Source organism: Osmerus eperlanus, chromosome 4 (genome assembly GCF_963692335.1).
Source record: "Osmerus eperlanus chromosome 4, fOsmEpe2.1, whole genome shotgun sequence".
In the NCBI taxonomy this organism is placed as follows: domain Eukaryota; kingdom Metazoa; phylum Chordata; class Actinopteri; order Osmeriformes; family Osmeridae; genus Osmerus; species Osmerus eperlanus.
The window spans coordinates 15770381-15789914 of NC_085021.1; the positions used below are offsets into that span (position 1 = coordinate 15770381).

The 19534-nt window shown below is 42.0% G+C and overlaps 1 protein-coding gene across 1 annotated transcript; it reads right to left on the bottom strand.

Annotated features, from left to right (window-relative positions):
* Positions 1 to 889: 889 nt before the first annotated feature.
* On the bottom strand, positions 890 to 17697 carry phc2a (polyhomeotic homolog 2a (Drosophila)). The gene is made up of 15 exons (XM_062459521.1): positions 17626 to 17697; positions 12054 to 12274; positions 10396 to 10551; positions 9335 to 9412; positions 9059 to 9220; positions 8502 to 8588; positions 8082 to 8388; positions 5552 to 5985; positions 5285 to 5438; positions 3401 to 3612; positions 2880 to 2976; positions 2596 to 2713; positions 2303 to 2429; positions 1761 to 2037; positions 890 to 1660 (listed from the first exon to the last, which is right to left on the bottom strand). Exons 2-15 carry the CDS (start codon positions 12210 to 12212, stop codon positions 1506 to 1508), a joined length of 2523 nt encoding a protein of 840 aa, XP_062315505.1. The 5' UTR covers positions 12213 to 12274; positions 17626 to 17697; the 3' UTR covers positions 890 to 1505.
* Between the last annotated feature and the right edge of the window lie 1837 nt (positions 17698 to 19534).

Genomic DNA, 19534 nt, shown 5'->3' on the forward strand with positions numbered 1-19534 from the left:
CATAACAGGTGAGGGGGGCAAACTGATCACTTGATTATGGATTTAGTTTTGCTTTGATTATGTCACATGTTCATGTTAATGTAGGATATGCCTAAAGGACACTGATGAATGTATAAAATTCTGGCAAACATTAATTTCCTACTTTTATTGAATACAGTCATACTTATTCTGACCAAGTAAGTGACTATCCTCTACAGACCCTTGATACAATGTTTTCAATACTATTCATCTTATTCTATCTTCTTTGTACATCATATTATTACAACAGTCTGTGGATATGCCAACATATCATTTCAAGAAATGTACAAAATGTAAATAATGTACATTTCATGGTTCTACAGGATGAAACATTTGATTTCATGGAAGGGGTATTTTTGGTGGTAGATATGGTTTAATGAACAGGCATTCTTGGTTTAGATAACCATCAAAAAACAAGATCTAATATCAAATCTAACCTCACACATTACATGTATTGTACTACAAGCACCACTAGAGTGTCTGTTACATTCAACAAAGACAAAATGAACAAGGCATTTTGTGCTTTTCTGAATATTTCATCCAGAATCCAGATACACATCCAAATATTGTGTATGAACCAAAATACTGTCCCTCAAGAGACAAATAAATTAGTTATTCTAAAGCTGGTGACACATGATCAGGATTGAAACCGCTCTGCGCTGGCTGTGCCATTGTTTTCGTATGGGGAGAGCAGTGGTGCCCAACTATGCAGAAGCTACCATTGGCACGGCGCACTGCTCGAACATACACTTGAACTCTGACCTTGGTTGTCGCTGACCTTTCAAAGCCCAACCGATGCGATAATAGTATGTGACTGTATGTGACACACGTGTCACACATACAATCAAAACAAATAAACGAATACTCAGTGTTTCATAGTTCCCCAAACTGTATAATACAACGTTAAAAACTGATCATGATCTTGGCCGGAAGAGCAATGCTTGGTGAAATGTCAGCAGTCCGATGGGAATTACAAGTTTGTGAATAGGCATACAGGTTTACGAACTTAGCTAAATCCAATGCTTAAGTTAGCTTAGCTGTTAAAAGTACGTTGCTATGCCAGCAAGGCAGACAGTGGCTGCACTATACTCTGTGCCCTACCTCATGGTGAGCAAATGGAGAATCACATGTGACCACCTTTATTTATTAAGCTCACATTTGGTAAAAACCTGACCTAACTATTGGTAAAAGACTTGTCACACCTTTGTGTCCATTTGGGGTGTAGCTTGTTCATGCTACCTGGTTTTCATCCACAGTGATAAAATGAAGTTACTTAAACAGTAGAGGCTGTCCATCGACTTGAAACAAAGACATTCTACTGACTCATCTTCACTGTGCCACACATGATGTGCTATGGACCAGTGGTGTGCTAGTCTTACACAACTGCCCAGCCTATTTAGGGTTTAGCTGTCAGAGGTCAGTTTTTGGTATCCTGGCCAGTACCATGTTCTTTCTGCCAAGACAGAGCTGGCCTAAAGAGGAGGTGGCTACGAGTCTCTGAGCATGCTGATTTGAGCGAAGATCTTGAGCGCTGGTCCCAATTTGATGTTCATGGTCCCCATTAAGTGGTCCTCTTTCAGCAGCAATAAGGCTTGGCCATCGATTTCCTGAGAACGGAACTCTTCAGCAATCTCCAAGCAACCTAGGACCAAAATAAACGGCACTTGGTCAGTCAGGAAAACAACCTTGGTAAGAGTATTGACTGCATTTGGGTATAATTTTAAAAACCTGGTAGTGCCCACCTGGCAGAGAGCAGATGAACTCATACACATGTTCTACGTTCCACTTTCCAGGGTCACTGGGCAGGAAGTGTTGGGAGAGGAGGGGCAGCTGTCTCCCACAACTCTCCAAGCGCTCAGGCCCTCTGCCCGTCTGCACCCGCAGGGTACCAGAGCTGGCAGCAGACAGTGGAGAAGGAGGACCGTCGTAACTTGACATGTCTGAGAAATGCCCGGACTCCCCCTGACCGGCATGGACAGACGACAAAGAGCCACCAGCTGGTTGCTTGGCAGCAGTAGTCTGAAAGCAAATAGGTGGACCTCAACTAATTCTTGTGTAATAGAGCATTCACAAGTCACTTTCAGTTTCTAAAAAAACACTAGTCCAATGCAGTAGCTGACCATCACTACCATTCTTTTGTTACACATTATTTATTATTTTGCGCAAACTAGGACGCTAGTAGCTAACAAACCTGGCAAGCTAAATACATGTAGGTGCCAACATCGAATATGCTAACACTGCTTGTGAAATGACCCCCCCCCCCCACACACACACACACCCTCACCTGTTTTTTGGACTCCAAGCTGGTATTCTGGTTGTTTCCATTGGAAGCCCTCTGTTTCTTTAGTTTCTCCATAGTGGTATTTCGATTGGGAAACAGGCCCACTCGCTTTGTGCACCCCACGTTGTACCTACCAAAGAATAACAGATGCAGAAGAAAATAATTCTCTCAGATGAGAATTTCTGTACATAATGAGCATGTGCAACACAAGACCATTTTTAAAGAGTTGGTTTCAGTAGTATAGCTGTGTGTAAATCAACATTCCTAAGCTAACTCACACAGGGAAACTCAGTTACCTTTTGGCACACACTGTGGAGCAGAACCTCTTGGACCTCTTGAAGATGTAGGCAAAGTCAACTCTGCCACACAGCTCACAGGTCAGCATGGGCTCTTCTTGCTGCTGCTGCTTCAGATCTGCACACACAGAACAGCCTATCAGTCACAGGTTTACTGAGCAAAATAGAAAACATGCGAAAAGTATTGACAGAAAATGTGTGTATTAGACATCACAGATTAAGTAATTAAGACATTTTTCATGGACCTTGGTCTTGAGAGGGTCTAGCTTTTAAGTGGCTCCTACCTTGCTGAGACAGGTCCTCCATCTCTGAGTCTGTGGTATTGATGTGGGTCGGCTTCTGCTTCTTCAGGTTCTCGATCAGAAACGAGGGACGTTCCACCTGGAAGGACAGAAAGACACCGCAGAACTTAACTGAAAAGTTCCACCAAATTTAAGTGATGCAAGGTATAGACAAGACAGAACTGTGCTGTTCTTCACGTTACTAATCATCAACTTCTAGTGTCATGGAACATGTTTCTTAGTAAGACATATGGGATCCAGTGCTTCTGTTGTCCACTAGAGGGAAGTAAAATATCACTGTATCCTACCTAGTCCAATGGCCCTGACCACATGGTTCAAATAACTGCAAAAACAACCCATCTACAGATACATCCAAGAACCCCAAAGAAATAGAACTCCATTAGAGGAGGTTTAGCTAAGTACAAACATCAGACATGATTATCATCACGAATGTGTGTGAGTGCGCGCGACTAAGTTTGTGCGTGTATGCATAGGTTTTCTACCAAGTTCTGTAGCCTACTCACAGGGAAAGGCTCGGCTCCTTCCTGGATAACGAATCCTTCTATAACGTGGGTTAGGATCTGAGGCTTGACTATGGCCTGGGGGGGTTTGCTCTCGCCATTCTGTGGGGTGCTGCCAGTCACCGTGGGCGCATTGTTCCCATTCCCCGATGTCATGACTGGGGCTGAGCACGCACCTGGTGGTTTCGCATTCAGCCTCTCGACGCCCCCCTTATCTGATGGTGAAATTGCAACAGCGTTATTATTGCCACTATTATTATTTTTTTGAATCAGATGTGCACGCATGCATTACGGACGTAAAATGCAGAATGCACGTTGCCACCAGACTTGCTGGACAAAAGTGGGTACCTGTGGCTGTGCATTCGTTTTTTGGAAATAAAAGCATGCAGCCTACTACACTGCAGGAGCATTGCCTTGATCAAACAATAGTAGGCTACTTTTAATAGTTTGTTTACTCTTCTCCCTGTGGATCGTTAGACCACCAGCTATCAGCAAATTGAATGCGAGAACAACAAATAACATTCACGTTTTGTTCAAATAGAAATAAATAAACTTTAACCGCCTATCTAGTTTATTACGCGATGTGGTAGCTTAAGTATGATTAAACTAGCTAGTATGTTATTTCTTATTAGTACGACAAGGTGAAAAGTTGCCTATAACATTTTTAGAAGACAATCAGTTTGGCCGAAGCATAAAGCAAATATATCCGCATACACGTTTCTTCAAATTACAAATCTAGCCGCTCTGAACCAGACGCCTTGACAATGGTCAACGGGGAAGAAAAGCACACCCCTTTGTTCGACTGCTCCAAACAACGCTTTCTTTCATAATCCCTCCGCCAAGGTAACCCAGAACAAGCACACCATAACCTCAAATACCTCAAAATATTCCATGAAACCACGCACCCTTTACATGAGTAGATGGAAGTAGCCCACAAAATCACATCCAAACTTTTTCCAGCGTTTCTTCTGTTTAGTCGAGCACGATAGCTCCCACAGGCCACAGTTTGCATGTACACTATAATCGCCTTTGTATGCGGGAACTGAATAGGATATAAAGGACCCCCACCATTGGCCCGCGCGAGTAGGAATGGTATCCAATGGTGGTGAGTAGCTGAATCCAGCTTTCTCTCTGATTGGCTAAATCCTTAAACCTAGATCTACAACAACCATCAATGCCACACATCGACGGAGGCTTTTTATCCGTTCACAGCTGACTACACTGACACCAAGAAGCAGCAGAAAAAGACATAATTCATAATTTTTTTTAAACTAGAAATAAAGAACTAATATCTGGGTAAAATCCATGCTCCGATGGGTCCTCAGCCTGGCACAAGGCCTCTTTGGAACCTGGCGGAGGTCTACGGGGCTACACTAGGTATTCTCGCAAGTGACACCACCACAAAAGAATAGCTCTCACTTTATTTGCTCGACAGGACTTGCTAAAAGGTTCTTGTTCTGGTTCTTACAGTTCTAATATTCATGTGCGAATACTCAGTAGATAGACAAGACACCTGCCAGACAAGATGGTCACCTTTCTTCTCCACAGACCCTCTCCCATAATTGCAGTGAAAGCTGTCTTTGGCGGAGCAGTACAATGGACACTGGGGTGTGACAGATTTAGTCTTCCGCTTGAGGGGAAAGTTGGAGTGGAGGCTGCCATTGTTACTAGGGTCTAGGGAAACCTACAGATGGCTGTGAATAAGGGAGGGAGTGATGTCATAGGCAGTCAATAAGCCTTCTCTTGCCAGCTAGAGCCCACTCTGTCAGCCACTTTCTACTGGGCACATGACAGGCGTTTTTGTTTCACATTATGGAGAGTTTCAGTTTGTATCTGTCTCACTCTTGCAACACACTCTGTCCTCAGTCACCTCAACCTCATGCCTACCTTCAGTGTGAATGGTTGGTTTGCTCAGGGTATCTGGACAAAGTTCTCTAGTGGTGCCCTCCTGACTAGATTTCATGGTTAGCTGCTGGTTAAATGGGGTTGAGCTGTGGTCCATGGCCAGCTCAAGTTTGGACATCACTTTATTGGCACTGTCCTAAAGCAGAAAGGGAGAATATTAAGAGTACTGTAATATACCATGCATGATGATAAACTGAAAAGCATATTAGATGATAATAGCAAAAGCATCTCTTTCAGTTGCATTCTAACCTGGATTGGATATTGTGGCTCGATCTGAAGATTGACTGCAGCCTGCTGCAGAGGTTTGGCACTAGGCTGACCAGCCTGGCTCTGGGAAGGGGTGGGTCTGCTGTCATTCTGGGTGCAAGATGATCCATTCTGGATCTGGGTTGAACCATTGTGGGCTAGCACCTTAGGGGTCAAAGTTGCATGGAAGATAGTGGTCTGCTGGCTCGGGACAGGGATTTTTGGGAGCACAGGGACTGGACTTTGTCTGGAATGGGTCTGACCCTGGAGATGGATAGCCAGGTCATGCACCGTCTGGCCCTGCGTGTGGAGGGAGGCTGTGTGAAGCACTGCGGCCTGGCTCCTCTGGGGTGGATGAGACTGTTGCTGCTGCTGGATCACAAATTGCTGTTGCTTATGCTGTTGAAGTTGTTGGTGAGTCTGGATCTGGGTATATGCTGTAACAGACAGAACATGTCAACATCCTAAACAGCTAGAAAGCCTCTTTTAAGAAAAAGTTTGGATGTAATATGTGAATGAGTTGAAGACATGTTGGACTCCCAAGTTTTGCAAAAACACTTCTCTCCTGCCACATTAGATATCTGTTTGGGTTGAAGTCTCTTAAACCCAAAAGTTTAAATTCAATATGTTTTTACATACTTTTCATTTTGTTTTTCATTCCAAACAAGAAATTTAGGATTTTGCCGTCTAAATCACAAAGCTGTGCCAACAATGTGTAGCATAATAGCTTTGCCATCCCCCGCAGTCCCATCACAATGTGCAGCACAGACTGTGTGTCTTAGGTTAACGAGATCAGTCACCTGTGTCTCATTCTTTACATTGCACTCCCAAACTGATGGAGGCTGTGAAATAGCTCTGCTCATCCACATGGTAAACTAAGTTACTTTGTATGCAGGAATGGATAGAGATGGCCAGGAAGAAATGTGAGGTCATATTTCAGATGTGGAACCTCTCATGGTCTTTGGCCCTACATTATGCTTCCTTTGATGTGGCCGACTCATGAAATAAACTACAGTTTCTATGTAACTTTAGGCTTCAAAACAGTGAGAGAGTAGATGGTGTGTTTCGACAACTCACTCTGCTATGGTTCAGGGATAGTTCTCTGGTAAAATAGTGTGGAACACACTTTTGTGCTTGAGGCCAGAAAAGGGTACTGTAGAAGGGGTGTGCATGATTTTTGTTTCAAAATGTTGACCAATTCTAGGAAACATCCAGGAAATGTCAAAATGTGAAACATGACTTCACTTAGAAATAACACTTCACACAAAGAACATGTAACTAGGACAATATTACTTGACATCCATCCATCCAGTGCTTTTGAGATATGTAGCTAAAAATCAGTGCCAAGAGACGTGAGTCAGACCTCCCATGTGCACATGTTTCTGTGTTCTCAGCTGGAGTTGGTGTAGAGTGCCACACCACCCTTATTCAGTTTACCACCCCATCTGCCAACCTCATACTCAAGTGCAGTGTTGTGATTTTCAAGTCCAGACAAGGCAGACTGACCACATTGTGTGTTCTCTGGGTTGCACTGAACAACAACAGCAGCTGTTATCATTAAGATTTGGATGGCTAGGAGCACGCTAGAGACAAGTTAACATGAGTCAGATGTACAGGCAAGAATTCATTTGAGCCCTAGTGACCCTTCCAACCCCAATATCACACAGCTAAATCAAAGGAGAATTTACGGTAAAACAAAACGGTAGCCCAATCCCTTGCAACATGCATGTTAATAAAAAACAGAAACTCCTGTCCCTGCCTATTGATTTTTAAACCCTAAAATGGGGGGATGGGTTTCCTGTGTGCGCATGCTTGGGGACATAGAAGATGTGCCGTCCTCTCAGCCTCCATCTGGTTGCTCATTATAAACAGCTCATAGAAGGGAGGCCCGGCCTGGGCCTTCGCTGCAGCCCCATACATCTCACCTTTAGCTTCCCCTGCACTCTGGTCTGGTTTTGCTTAAGAACTACAAAGCAGCAGGAAATAGAAGACTGTAGAAGACTCTATGAAGATCTCAAAGTGCTATTGAAATCTAAATATTTCTCAAATCAGTAAGTAAATATTGAAATGGGAGGATTGTTATATTAGAAAGGATGTGGTCTTGAGCTCATGATTGCTTTATAGTTTATATTACATTTACACCTACATGTTGCATAAAGAGATCAGGTGAGTTAACTGTGATGAATTACAACTGCTATTTGTTAAACTACACATTCTGCCAATACATGAATAAGAAACCATACTTTTTCTTGCTTTAGGACCCATCACAAGCCATTTTCCCCATTTTCGCCATTTCCTGTATTACTGGGTTTATTTGGAGCGGCCTGACATTGCCTAATGAGGGGCTGGTTTGCATTTGGAGTAAAGCCTGCTTCACTTTGATAGTGCTGAAATTCCTTTCAGTACTGATGTGTGTGGAAATGGGGAAGTTTAAGGAGTGCACTTGGTTGGTCTGCATACAACTCAAATTCAGTTCTCTTGGCATGTGCATCCGAAATGTAGAAGATGAGTGTCTACATTTCTGTGGTCTTACCTGGGCTGATGAGGGGGTGGCTACTAACAGCCGTCAAACTGCGGCTCACGCTCACCAGGTGTGTCAGCTCCAGTGGACCCTCTGCTTTCTGCCCTCCGCCTGAGGAGACACCCTGGGGACTCGCCCTTTGTCCCTGCCCTTGGGCAGGGCTCCTGAAGTGGGCAGCCGGTAGGGAGAGCTGAGACCCTGTGGAGGTTTGCTTTAGACACAGGCCCTGGAGTTGAGCGCAGGAGGAGGAGGTGGAGGTGAGGATGGAGGGGCAGGTTGAGAGAGTCCCCTGCTGGCTATGGATGGCAAGGTTCTGGACCTGAGGAAAGAAGGGAAATTGTCAAATGACAGCTTTGGATGATACTTTTCCAATGCATTGCAATAAAAAAGCTACCCCCAGATACATACAAGAGTAAATGTGGTGGACATCACCTGTGCACAAGCAGACGGTCGGTTGGAAGACTGGGCTGAAGCCTCAGACTGGACAGCAGTGACAGCTGCACTTGGGGTGAAAATGAGCTGGAAAATTGATAGTGATGGATGTTTTTGCATACAGGGTACCATTTAAGGTGCATATCAATTTATACAATTATCAAAACCACCACAACCACAGAAAAAGACCCTGTTCCAAAAAAAACGAATTCTCTGTAAGACTTTTGGCGATAAAAACACAGCTGCCACTCCACCTTCAATCTCTCTTCCAATCTACATTACCCTATATCTTAACAGTTAAATAACTGACTATCCAGACAGCAGGAAGAAGATAATTCATACATTTAGGAGGATTTAGGAGAAATAAGAAGTTATTAATTCCCAGAATTAACCAGTAGAAGCCGTGTTTAATTCTCTACAGTAGATTACATACTCTCACAGTATACTCAGATTTTGCACACATTGTCAAAGACCATAACTGCATGTTCAAAAAGGCTCCTTGTGAAAGTATATGTGTAGGCTGGTACAATATATGCAAAGAAACCCCAATTCCTCACCATCTGAGCCCGCAGATACATCTGAGCCTGGCTTGCTGTTAGGGCCTGGCTGGAGGCATTACCCAAGAGCACTGCTTGCCGAGGGATGCACGTGGGGGCGGAGCTAACACACTGGGCTCTGTTGATTAGCTGGGCTGATGTTGTAGGTGTGGCCAGGTTGATCTGTGATGAGTAGACAGAGGCAGCACAGTAATCACTGGAACCATTTCTGTGAATCTTTTTAACTTGTGCAGTTAATGCTATGTTCTTGTAAGTATCCCTGGACACATTACTCACAGTGGTCTGTGCGATTCCTGTCTGTTGAGTCGTGTGATTATTTTCATTGGAGGTCTGTCTTCCGGCCATCATGCTTGCCTTGGGAAAAAAACATGTTAACATAAAAGTAACTATTTTACCAAATGTTTTTTTGTTGTTAAATTTACGTATAGTGGATAAGTACAGTGCTTTGCAAACCGTCTCTCTATTTGCAGAGCAATCCATTATCCCATGATTGAGACCCAAAGTGGTTTATTATCCATCTTAGCCTACAGACCCTCATAGTGTAAGATGAGTGTTCCCCATGGGAGGGGCGAGTTATACATCAGGCCATGTTTACACCCCGGCCCCAGACAGATGGAGACCAGTGAATACTGTGCAGTGTTCAAGCTGGATGATGGGAAAAGACTTGTCAGAGGTCCATTGATGAGCTCAACAGCACACATGTAAGTGTGTGTAGTGTTAATGGCTGTAATTACTGCTGTTGTCAAAGCTCAACTATGAATTGTGTCAGTCAATGTGGTTGGTTTGTGCACTTGAGAAACGTTACACATTAAAAAAGCAACTGTATCCTCTGTATTCAGATCAATGTTTTAGACCTGTCTTGCCTCATACAAACCAAAGGGTGCGATGCCACGCAGTAAAAAAATAATGTGACAGAGACAAGAAAAACCACATAGAGCAGACATGGTATCAAGCTATCATATACACGTGTAGCTGATGTCTTCACTGATTGTCTGATCAAGGATATGAGGAAAGACATGGGGGATGTTGTTGTGAGACCCTTGGCTGTACAGGCCCAGTATTCTCCCATGTAAACAACCATTCATCACTGTCAGGGTTCAGGAAATACCGTGGGCATAAGGGAAGGGAATAAAGGAAGTTCTTTGAGAGAGGCAGAGCACCATAAGTTCTAAATCTTCATGTAACCCCCTTAGGACACAAGAGCTCCCACAGGAAGGGGAAAAGCTGGTAAGCGTGGAGGCAGCGTGTTGTCTCATCTTTCTGCAACAGTTGCATTTGTTTAGTCATCAATCCACAAAAAGTAGCCAGTAAGTTGTGGGCAGTGTAGATCAGCTGACCTGCTGCACTGCTGCTAGACTCTGGAGCTGAGCACTGCTCAGGTGTTGCTGCTGGGCTGCTGTTTGCAGCATGAGGTGCTGCTGCTGGGCTGCGTACATCTGCTGCAGGTACTGAGCTGCAGTACTGGGCTGCCTGTGCAGGGCCTGCTGGATCGCCTACAGCAAAGTAGGGAGAGAGAGAGAGACATGAGGCTACCACATAGACAGTGCAGGTTTATACAAGAACAAGTGTCAAGATGTTTATCATGTATCCAAAAAGGGAAAAACTTGGAAGAATTCTAGAACTGTCTGGTCAGTGCCCCATCACCCCCAAATCATCAGTCAGAGTGGTGACAGCCGAGCCACATTCCCAACCTATACCCCCGCCCGCCCGCCCTCCCCCGCCCCGCCCCGCCCCCCCCCCCGCCCCCCCCCGTACCCAGTGACCCCCAGTGGGCCAGCCCTACTCCATCACTGCCTACACTCTGAACTAGCCCAAAGGCCCCTGTTTAAACAATGGTAGACTGCAACAAACCAAACCAAGCTCAAAGTGACTGCTTGTGTACGTGTTTGTGTATGATTTCTATATATATACAGTACATTTATGTTGTAATTTACGCATAAGGTGTCTACCACAGCAGAGGTAGTAAAAATATAATGCTATAAAAACTTTATTACCCACTAAACATACTCAAAGCATCAATATGAACTGCCTCAATAAGATTACGTAACAACAATACAAATACAAATTTGATAGCAGTGACTGACTACTCACCACACTAAAGATATTTAAGAAAGAAAAATCATCTTGTGTGCCCTGAACAAAATGCACAAAGTAAAGAAAATAATACTATCTATCCAGGCTTTGTGTGAACAAAGTGTTTTTTTTTTGTCAGCTTCAAGAGCTATATAATGTTAGGAACTTAGAACCTTCTTGAACCTGGATTCACTAGTACTTGGTGAACTCCTCTAAATGCATGTTGTGTCTGTGTAGCCAATTGCTCCTTTGAGCAGCCCAGTTAGGCCCTCCCACCTCCCCTTGGAGGACTCAGTCACCAGCAGCATCATCACATCTCAGAATAACTGACAGCCAATGTGAGGTTGCATGGCAACATGGAGATATCTGTGCTTGACCAAAGGGTTGACCTGTGACCTGTTTTTTGAAGTGTGTCCACCCTCCTGGATTCCTGGAGTTCAACATGATAAGAATGACTATTGATGACAACGGATTAAACATTAATGACACCTCATCCTCAAGACAGCCTAGAGTTATTCAGTGGCATTTTTTTTTTAATGTGTTGCCCTCTTTGGAAAGGTTGTCAACTATGAAAATAACTTTCATTCAGACAGGTCCTTTGTAGCTGAACCATGGAACTGTCAGTAGTGTCAGCAATAGAGATCAAAATGAAGACATGCTAACGACAACACAGATAACAGAGTCTGTCTGAATGATCAGTGAGTGCCAGCCCTGCAAATTAAAATAAGTTATATATAAGCTAAATAATATTTAATTTCAATTTTCAACTTATTTCAGATTCATGTGAATGTCTGAGGGTGTTTAATATCTACCTGCACAGTGGTATGTCGACCAGTAGATGGCAACAGTGACCAGCAAAGTTTCCTTTAAAAGGCTAGTCTTTTCAGGGCAGAGAAATTGAAGTGCCAAGAGAATGTTGTACCTGGACAGTTTGTCTGTCAGGAATCCCTCCATAGACTGAGATTTGGGAAACAGTAGGACTCCCCGTGCTGGTAGTGGTGACAATACTGGCTGCCACAGTGGTGATACTGGGAGTTGTAATGCCAGCACTAGAGGCTGATGGGCCCTGCTCATTCTGCATGGTGCCCTCCACCTCCACTTTCCACAATCCACGGTGACTGCTCTGTCTGACACTTTCAATACCTGAAAGAAACAAGTAAAAAGTAGAAAGAGAGAGACAGATTTTTTAAATATTTATCCTGGAACATTTTGTGCATATTCAATTTTAAATAATGGTTGATCATTTGTATGCAAAGCACATGTAGAACAAACAAAACTTATTTTGTTCTAAATTAAATGTTCTAACAGGTGTGTAGCAGTAGTTTGGAGTTGTAAATGTTCAGTGCCCTAAAAAATGATTATTGAAATATATGTTTTTTCCTCCAATTGCTCTCTAAACTAAAGATAAATAGTTTGTGATTGTGCATGACTTCATTAGCGTGGAAACCCCACTGATTCGGAAATCCTGCAGTGCTTCCAGGAGAAACCATCACACCGGCTAAAACAGAAACACACTTGTACAACTAGTGCATTTTTGTAGCACCTTTAGAATGTTTTGCCTGTCTCATAAAACACAGTCAGGGTGTTGTTAACATTATAGCTCTCTCCCTCCTGGCTTGTGACCCCTCAGCCCCAATATCACAGACCACTCCGAGAGGTGAGAGGCCAAGGACTCAAGTTTCAGACAAATTGCTCATTAACAAGTCACTCAGAGAAACTGGAGGAACATGAATCGCTGGGTTAAAACCACATTGCTCTCTCATGATGACTATAAAAAGCAGGACTAACTAATGACAGCTTCTACAATGACACTAATTTACACAAACAGATGGTGTGTTTCTATTTGACTCAACCCAGAGAGTAACTCTACTCCATATCAAGAGATATCAACAGTTAAAGTAGTTTTAAAAAATAAATTAATGATAAACAGGCAGTGGTGTAACACGTTTGAGACATCCTCTAACTTTCCTTCAAACCGCCTCTCTTCACTTAACAGTTTGACAGGTTGAACTTAAATGCCCAAGAGGGGTAAGAATGATGTGTCCCATCATCATTAACAAACTCTTTGAACTAAATCTTCTCGCTTCGCCGGGATCTCAAATAACTAAGCATTCATTTGTTAGTAAAGGGTATTGTTAGAGTCAAACAACACAATTTGCTGCATGTAAAACAACAGGCATATTCAGCATCTAACTAAGATTATTGTTAGGTTAAGATTATGAGATCCAAGTTAATGTATAACAAATATCAAACTAAAATGGACAAAGTACAAAAGATTATTTATTTGATTAAACAAATTTGTAAATATAAAAATATAGCTACACATAATGAAAAAATTGATTATGTGTAGCTTCAACATATGCGTTATATAGTATGTTGAAGCTACACATAATAATTTTGTGCCATGAAAGGTAACAATACCGGGACCCACTGTACCCACTCATATAAGGTAGTGGACAGTTGACATGAAATACTGCAGACAAGCTTCAGATCAATTCATTGTCCATGAATAAAACCTAGGAAATGTTTGACAAATGTTGCTTTAAGTTACTGGAATCAATTTAGTACACACACTCCATCTTCTCTTTTTCTTTTCTCAGTCTTTCTCTCTGTCTCACGCCCTCCATTCCCCTCCTTTAATCTGAAGTCTAGGTTTGAGAAATGAGGAGATAATGGAGAGTGGATAAGTTTGGGGGAGGGGAGGATGCCTCATTGACTTACAGTTGTGTGTGCAGAGCAGCTACACTAACATCAGGCTCTCCCACACACTGTTGCCAAATGGGAGTGTGGGAGAGCGTCTGCTCAAGTGAGGAAGATGTGTTCACCTGTCAGCACAGGCACTTGCTTCACAACACACACACACACACACACACACACACACATACAGACACACTAATATGCAATGCAAGAAGGAATTAACTGACCAATAGGGTAGAGATAAGTTATAAGGACACTGCACAAGTAACACCCCCAGAAAATACTGTCTCTTTGTATTTTCGTCTCATTTCCTAATCTCTCAGACGTGTTTAACAGACCCATTCCTTTTCTCTCTCGATATTCAAACGTTGCCTGTCAATAAAAACATAACCAAGGGAAAACAAATTGCACTGCTCTATGCGATTGAAAACCCCACAAGGGACTGTGGTAACGTTAGTATTAATCTGTCAAGTTTTCTTTAAGATCAAATGTTGACTATGGTGTCTTGTCAAGACACACATAGCATCTGGGGATTTAGCTGCAAGAAGTTAGATATGACACCAAACATAGGCCTGTCTGGACAGGACAGGCTACTGAATCATCTAACAGCAAGTCTCAACCTCCCTTCCAGTGAGGGGAGATGGTATAATATCATGTCAATGTGACAAAAATAAATGTATGATTTACTTAATCTTCATTATGCTTCATCATTTTCTTTATCTTATAATATGACTGTAACTAAGCTACATAAAATGCACTTTGTCATTATGCCTGAATTTTCAGTTGTATCTTCAAGTCCTTCACAGGTTGTTGGCAGTGTCATATGTTTCTGTCACACCTGAAAGCTTAGACCCTCAACATGCAACTTCAGGGATAAGGTTACTTCACGGATTAGCAATTTATTTGAACAAATTCATTCACTTAACACATACTACAAATTAAACTAAACAAATTGACAAACTAAACTATATGGTTGCTAGAATGTGAGAGAAAGAGGGGAATGAAAAAGAGAGAGAGGAGTGAAAAAGGGAAAAAGAGAGTATGTATAGGTTGGGGTAGCTTACATATCAGCTTATGTCTTACATGGCTTACCCATACACCATTAGCCTACCATCAATGTTTTGAGTGAATTTATTATTTATATTACAGGCCTTTCCCAGGGATGCCTAATTATACAGAGACTCAGAGAGCCAGTGCACTGTACATTACTTGTGGTTTGAAGAATTTTTACCAAATGACTCCTTTTCAGTATTTCAGGTAATGAGAGATGAAAATCTTATGAAATGTAACATTTTTCTTCTGTTTCCTGTTAAAAATGTTAAGCGCAACTGAAGAAAACTAGTATAGGAGTAACTGAATTGCAGAAGGCAGTTCATATCCCCTTGCTTTTGAAATCATCAATGGGTGTGTTGTAGGGGTAATTTCTGCTCTCCCTGACAGACTTGGAGATTTGTGGCCCTTATTTCCTTAAGATGGGCCATAAACCTGCCTGCTTTGTCTGCAAGGGATGACTCTTTGTGTGAGGGGAGGCAGAGTGATATACAACTTCTGTTGTCCTGGTTTCATTGATTGGGGAGTCATGCAGAGAAGGGACAGTATTGAGGATGCACTTTGTTTTCTGACTCCTGTTAAGGAGGAAAACCTAGATAGTATTAGATATATTGGCTCTAATCTGACAAGGAAACGCCCCTGATAAATGGTACACTATATATCATCATACGTTATACTATATTATTTCACTGAGTTGCACTTTCAGTATCATAAAGACTAGGGATTTGGGGATTTGTTTGTGTTTGTTTCCTTTTGAAAGACCATTTCACTTCAACGCGATGGGCACCTTTATGTTCCAGTTACTAGCAGAAACTAGCAGAAAACTTACATGAACACAAAAATTGTTTTAATTTGAATACAAATTTGCTGCTACAGGAGTCTGCATGTGAGTGTGTGTGTGTGTGTGTGTGTGTGTGTGTGTGTGTGTGTGTGTGTGTGTGTGTGTGTGTGTGTGTGTGTGTGTGTGCGTGCGTGTGTGTGTGTGTTTGTTTGTTTGTGTGTGTGCGTATGTAGGGGGGGTCTAAAAGAGTACCCTTAAATTGTAAATTAAGGACAGAAAGATCATATAAGATGAGTGAAACCAATTTTGGCATTTGATTTTATTATTACACCTATGTGTTTATCCTGAAACTGAATCAGTAGAGCTTACTACAAGCATGCTTATGTGCAGGCTAGAAGGAAATACAATGAGCAATATTGTAAAATCAGGTTAACATGATCATAAATCTCTTCTATAGTTGACCTATTTATCACAGTAGAATCATAGGAATTAAATTCTGCATTCAAGGACGTAACATTAAACATGGTTTAAAACCACAAACTTGCTTTGTCACGAAAATACTACACAGTAGATTTAAAATTCCAGAACACACTAGAAGGTCATGTTTTGAGCCATTTTAAGTCTAAGAAAAGGCGTCAACAATAGTCTGGCACCTGAACAAATAAGCCATTGGTGAAATTGAGAGGGAACGAAGGTTTTAGACTTGTCTCCAACAGTTGAATTGTCCAGTACAATGCCTCTCCCTCCAGTGGTTGGCTCCTAGCCAGTAGGAATGTGTGAGAAGTGTGTGTCCACTCCAGCAGTCTGCAGTACAGTACACAGACACATAAGAAACATTCTTAGATTGAAAGCTATAAAGCTGAACTAAATGATGGGAGACCAACTTCACACAGCTGCTGCTCATACAGAGAGTTGAAAGAAGCCTTACTGAGAACACATGGAAAACCAGAATGAAAGGGAGAAAGAGAAAAAGAGGGGAGAGAGACAGTTGTAGAGAGAGAGAGAAAGAGAGAGAAAGAGAGAGAGAGTTGGGGGAGAGAGAGGGAAAGATATGGAGACAGAGAGCGATAGGGGAGGAACACCTGGTTGTGAGTGTGGACAGGGACAGGATAGAGAGTAGAAATGACTTTCATCTGTTTCAGGCTTGTTGGAGCACATGAGCAACATCAAAAAGATGGGAGGAGGCATACAGAAATCATTCAACTTTAGAACCCCAAAACTCCAACCTGTCTGCACCAGGGTTATACTTTGTATCAACAGTCTCAGCTGTCAGTTTATTTTTTATGCACCTTTACGGTCAGTTTTCGTACAGAATATAGGTTTAGCAGTCCCCAATGGTCTACGTTACCACTAAATGTGTGAACAAACACTTGATACACACAGATTCTAAGGTGAGCTTAAACTGTCTCTGAAAGTTCTTATTTCATACTCAACTAGGGGGAGTGGGATGTAAGCTTGGCTGGAGTTTCCCACTTATGACATTGCCGTAAATGAGATACATTAAGACAGTTATACCATGTCATAACTCAAAATGACTCCTTATTCCTTGTACTCTTGTCAAGAATTTTTGGGGAATATGGTCCAGATAGTAAAGACACACAAGCAAGTGTAACACTTTGACAAGCTGTTCAGCAGGTTAAACTGAGACAGACACATGCACACAAAGATTCACACCTGTGTACATGTAGATTCAAACAGTATGAGTCCTGACACATATACAAGTTTCTTGAGATTTCTCAAAATTACAGAACTGGTAAAATGATCAATTCTGATTCACACCAAACTAAGAAACGTGCTCTGCAGTGCTGTCGAGATTACAATTATGTACAGACATGAATGTATCCTTAGATACTAGTGTACTCACACACACACACAGTTAAACATGACTCTTAGACCAAGGTTGTGATAGCAGCAATAAGGCAGTAGAAAAGCCTTTATAGAAACACACAAAGCCATGCCTCCATACCTTCAACTCCCTCCTTGCCACTGGTTTCTGTTATCCTACACCATATCTGGGTCTCACTCTGTCTGCAAGCCTTGCAAGAGACCGAGGGGAGAGGCGCAGGAGGTGGAAAAAAATCTAGAATGAATTAGCATTCCAAAAGCAACCATGTGATTAAAATCAGCCAATAGTTAGAGGTTGTTTGCCTGTGGCCCTCCCCTTTTCCACTGGCCCTCCTCTCTTGTTGTCTTGTAGAATGGCAATGACAGGGCCGTAGCACTGAAGTCTGGTCATTGTCTCCATGGTAGCACTCAAGGATTTAACCCTAACTACACATGTTATGGCTTTTCCCCTTGTTTAATGTTTCCCTATACATACAGTGAAATTCTTACTTTAACAATCAACCTTCATATTTCCTGTCATATTTTACATGTCTAATGTTCATGCGTTAATATCAACAACAACAAAAATAGGTGTGTGTGTGTGACTATGTGTGACTGTGTGTGTGTGTGTGTGTATGTGTGTGTGCCTATTACAGTCACCTAAATCACAATTTTCTAATCCCAGTCTCATTAGTTGGGACAGTGGGGGACTTGTACTAGAACATAAAGCTTGACCCTGACTTTATGACTTCTTCCAGCATGCTGCCACAGGAGCTCCACTAAAGATGGTGCTAAAGTGCTCCTTTTGAAATGACTTGAATAATAATGATTTGGTCTCAAACATGAGCAGTATAAAATGAAATTAGATTGGTTGGAGGATGCCGAGTTCTTATTGTGTTTGTAATTGTCTTTGACACACAGGTGCACTAGCTGCAGCAGTGTAATAGATCAACAATTTTCCAACCGACCAATATGTGATTGGTCATTTGGAATTTACCCATCTATCTGATGTGAGTCACAGCACCTTCTTTATTGGTCTGGCACTTAAATGCAAAAGTTTGTAAAAACTTTGGAAAATAAAGTTGTAAAAACGTTCTTAAAGTCAAAGAGTTACTTTTGATGATACATTTTGAAACATGAATGATCAAGTTTGGGAAAATATCTAAGTGGGCCTAATTTGAACATGGGTAAAACACACCCTTTGAAGAAAGGGGTGGATGTGGTTAGAAAATGAGTTAATAGCCCACTCTATTTTTTAAGCACTCTCACTAGTCAGTCTAGTGAGACCATATCCTACACCTGAAGACAATGTGCATCTGTGGTTCAAAGGATGAACATCCATCACCTTTTATAGGCCTTTATGGGTCATGGACAGCAGTGTTTCTTATCAGCTGTAAACGCTCACTTTCACTCTAATTGTCCATCCGCATAGAAAGGCTTCCTCCCACCCTTCAATATCGTGCAGCCAGATAGTCCACAACTCACCTCTCACCATAAAGCCAATCGAATGGATATGTTCTTGAAAGCTATTTTTGATTTCATACGTACAGTTAAGTGATATGAAAACACAGTGTAAAAGATGTAGCCTATTATATATTTAAAAAAAAGATTTTTTTATCGATACGATTGACACCTATAATTAGCTCGCAAAACACTTTTTTAGGGCTACACGCTAAGGCACAACTTTTTGCGAATTTAACATGTGAAATGTTTACACACATTCTTATTACTGAACATTTACATACACATATGAAATGCTCGCACAGACACATGTGAAACACATTCACACACAAACATGAAACGCTCAAATCTCATAAGGATGAGTACGAAGCTTTGAGAATGTAAGATGTGAGAACATTTTCACTATATCCGGAAGGCATGCGTGTGGGAACATTTCACATGTGAATGTGAATGCGTTTCATATGTGTTTATGCGAGCATTTCACATATGTGGATGTGACTTTTCAGTAGTATGGATGTGTGCGAACGTTTCATATGTGTATGTGTTTCATATGTGTTTGTGTAAGGACAGTCTGAATTATTTCCTAAACG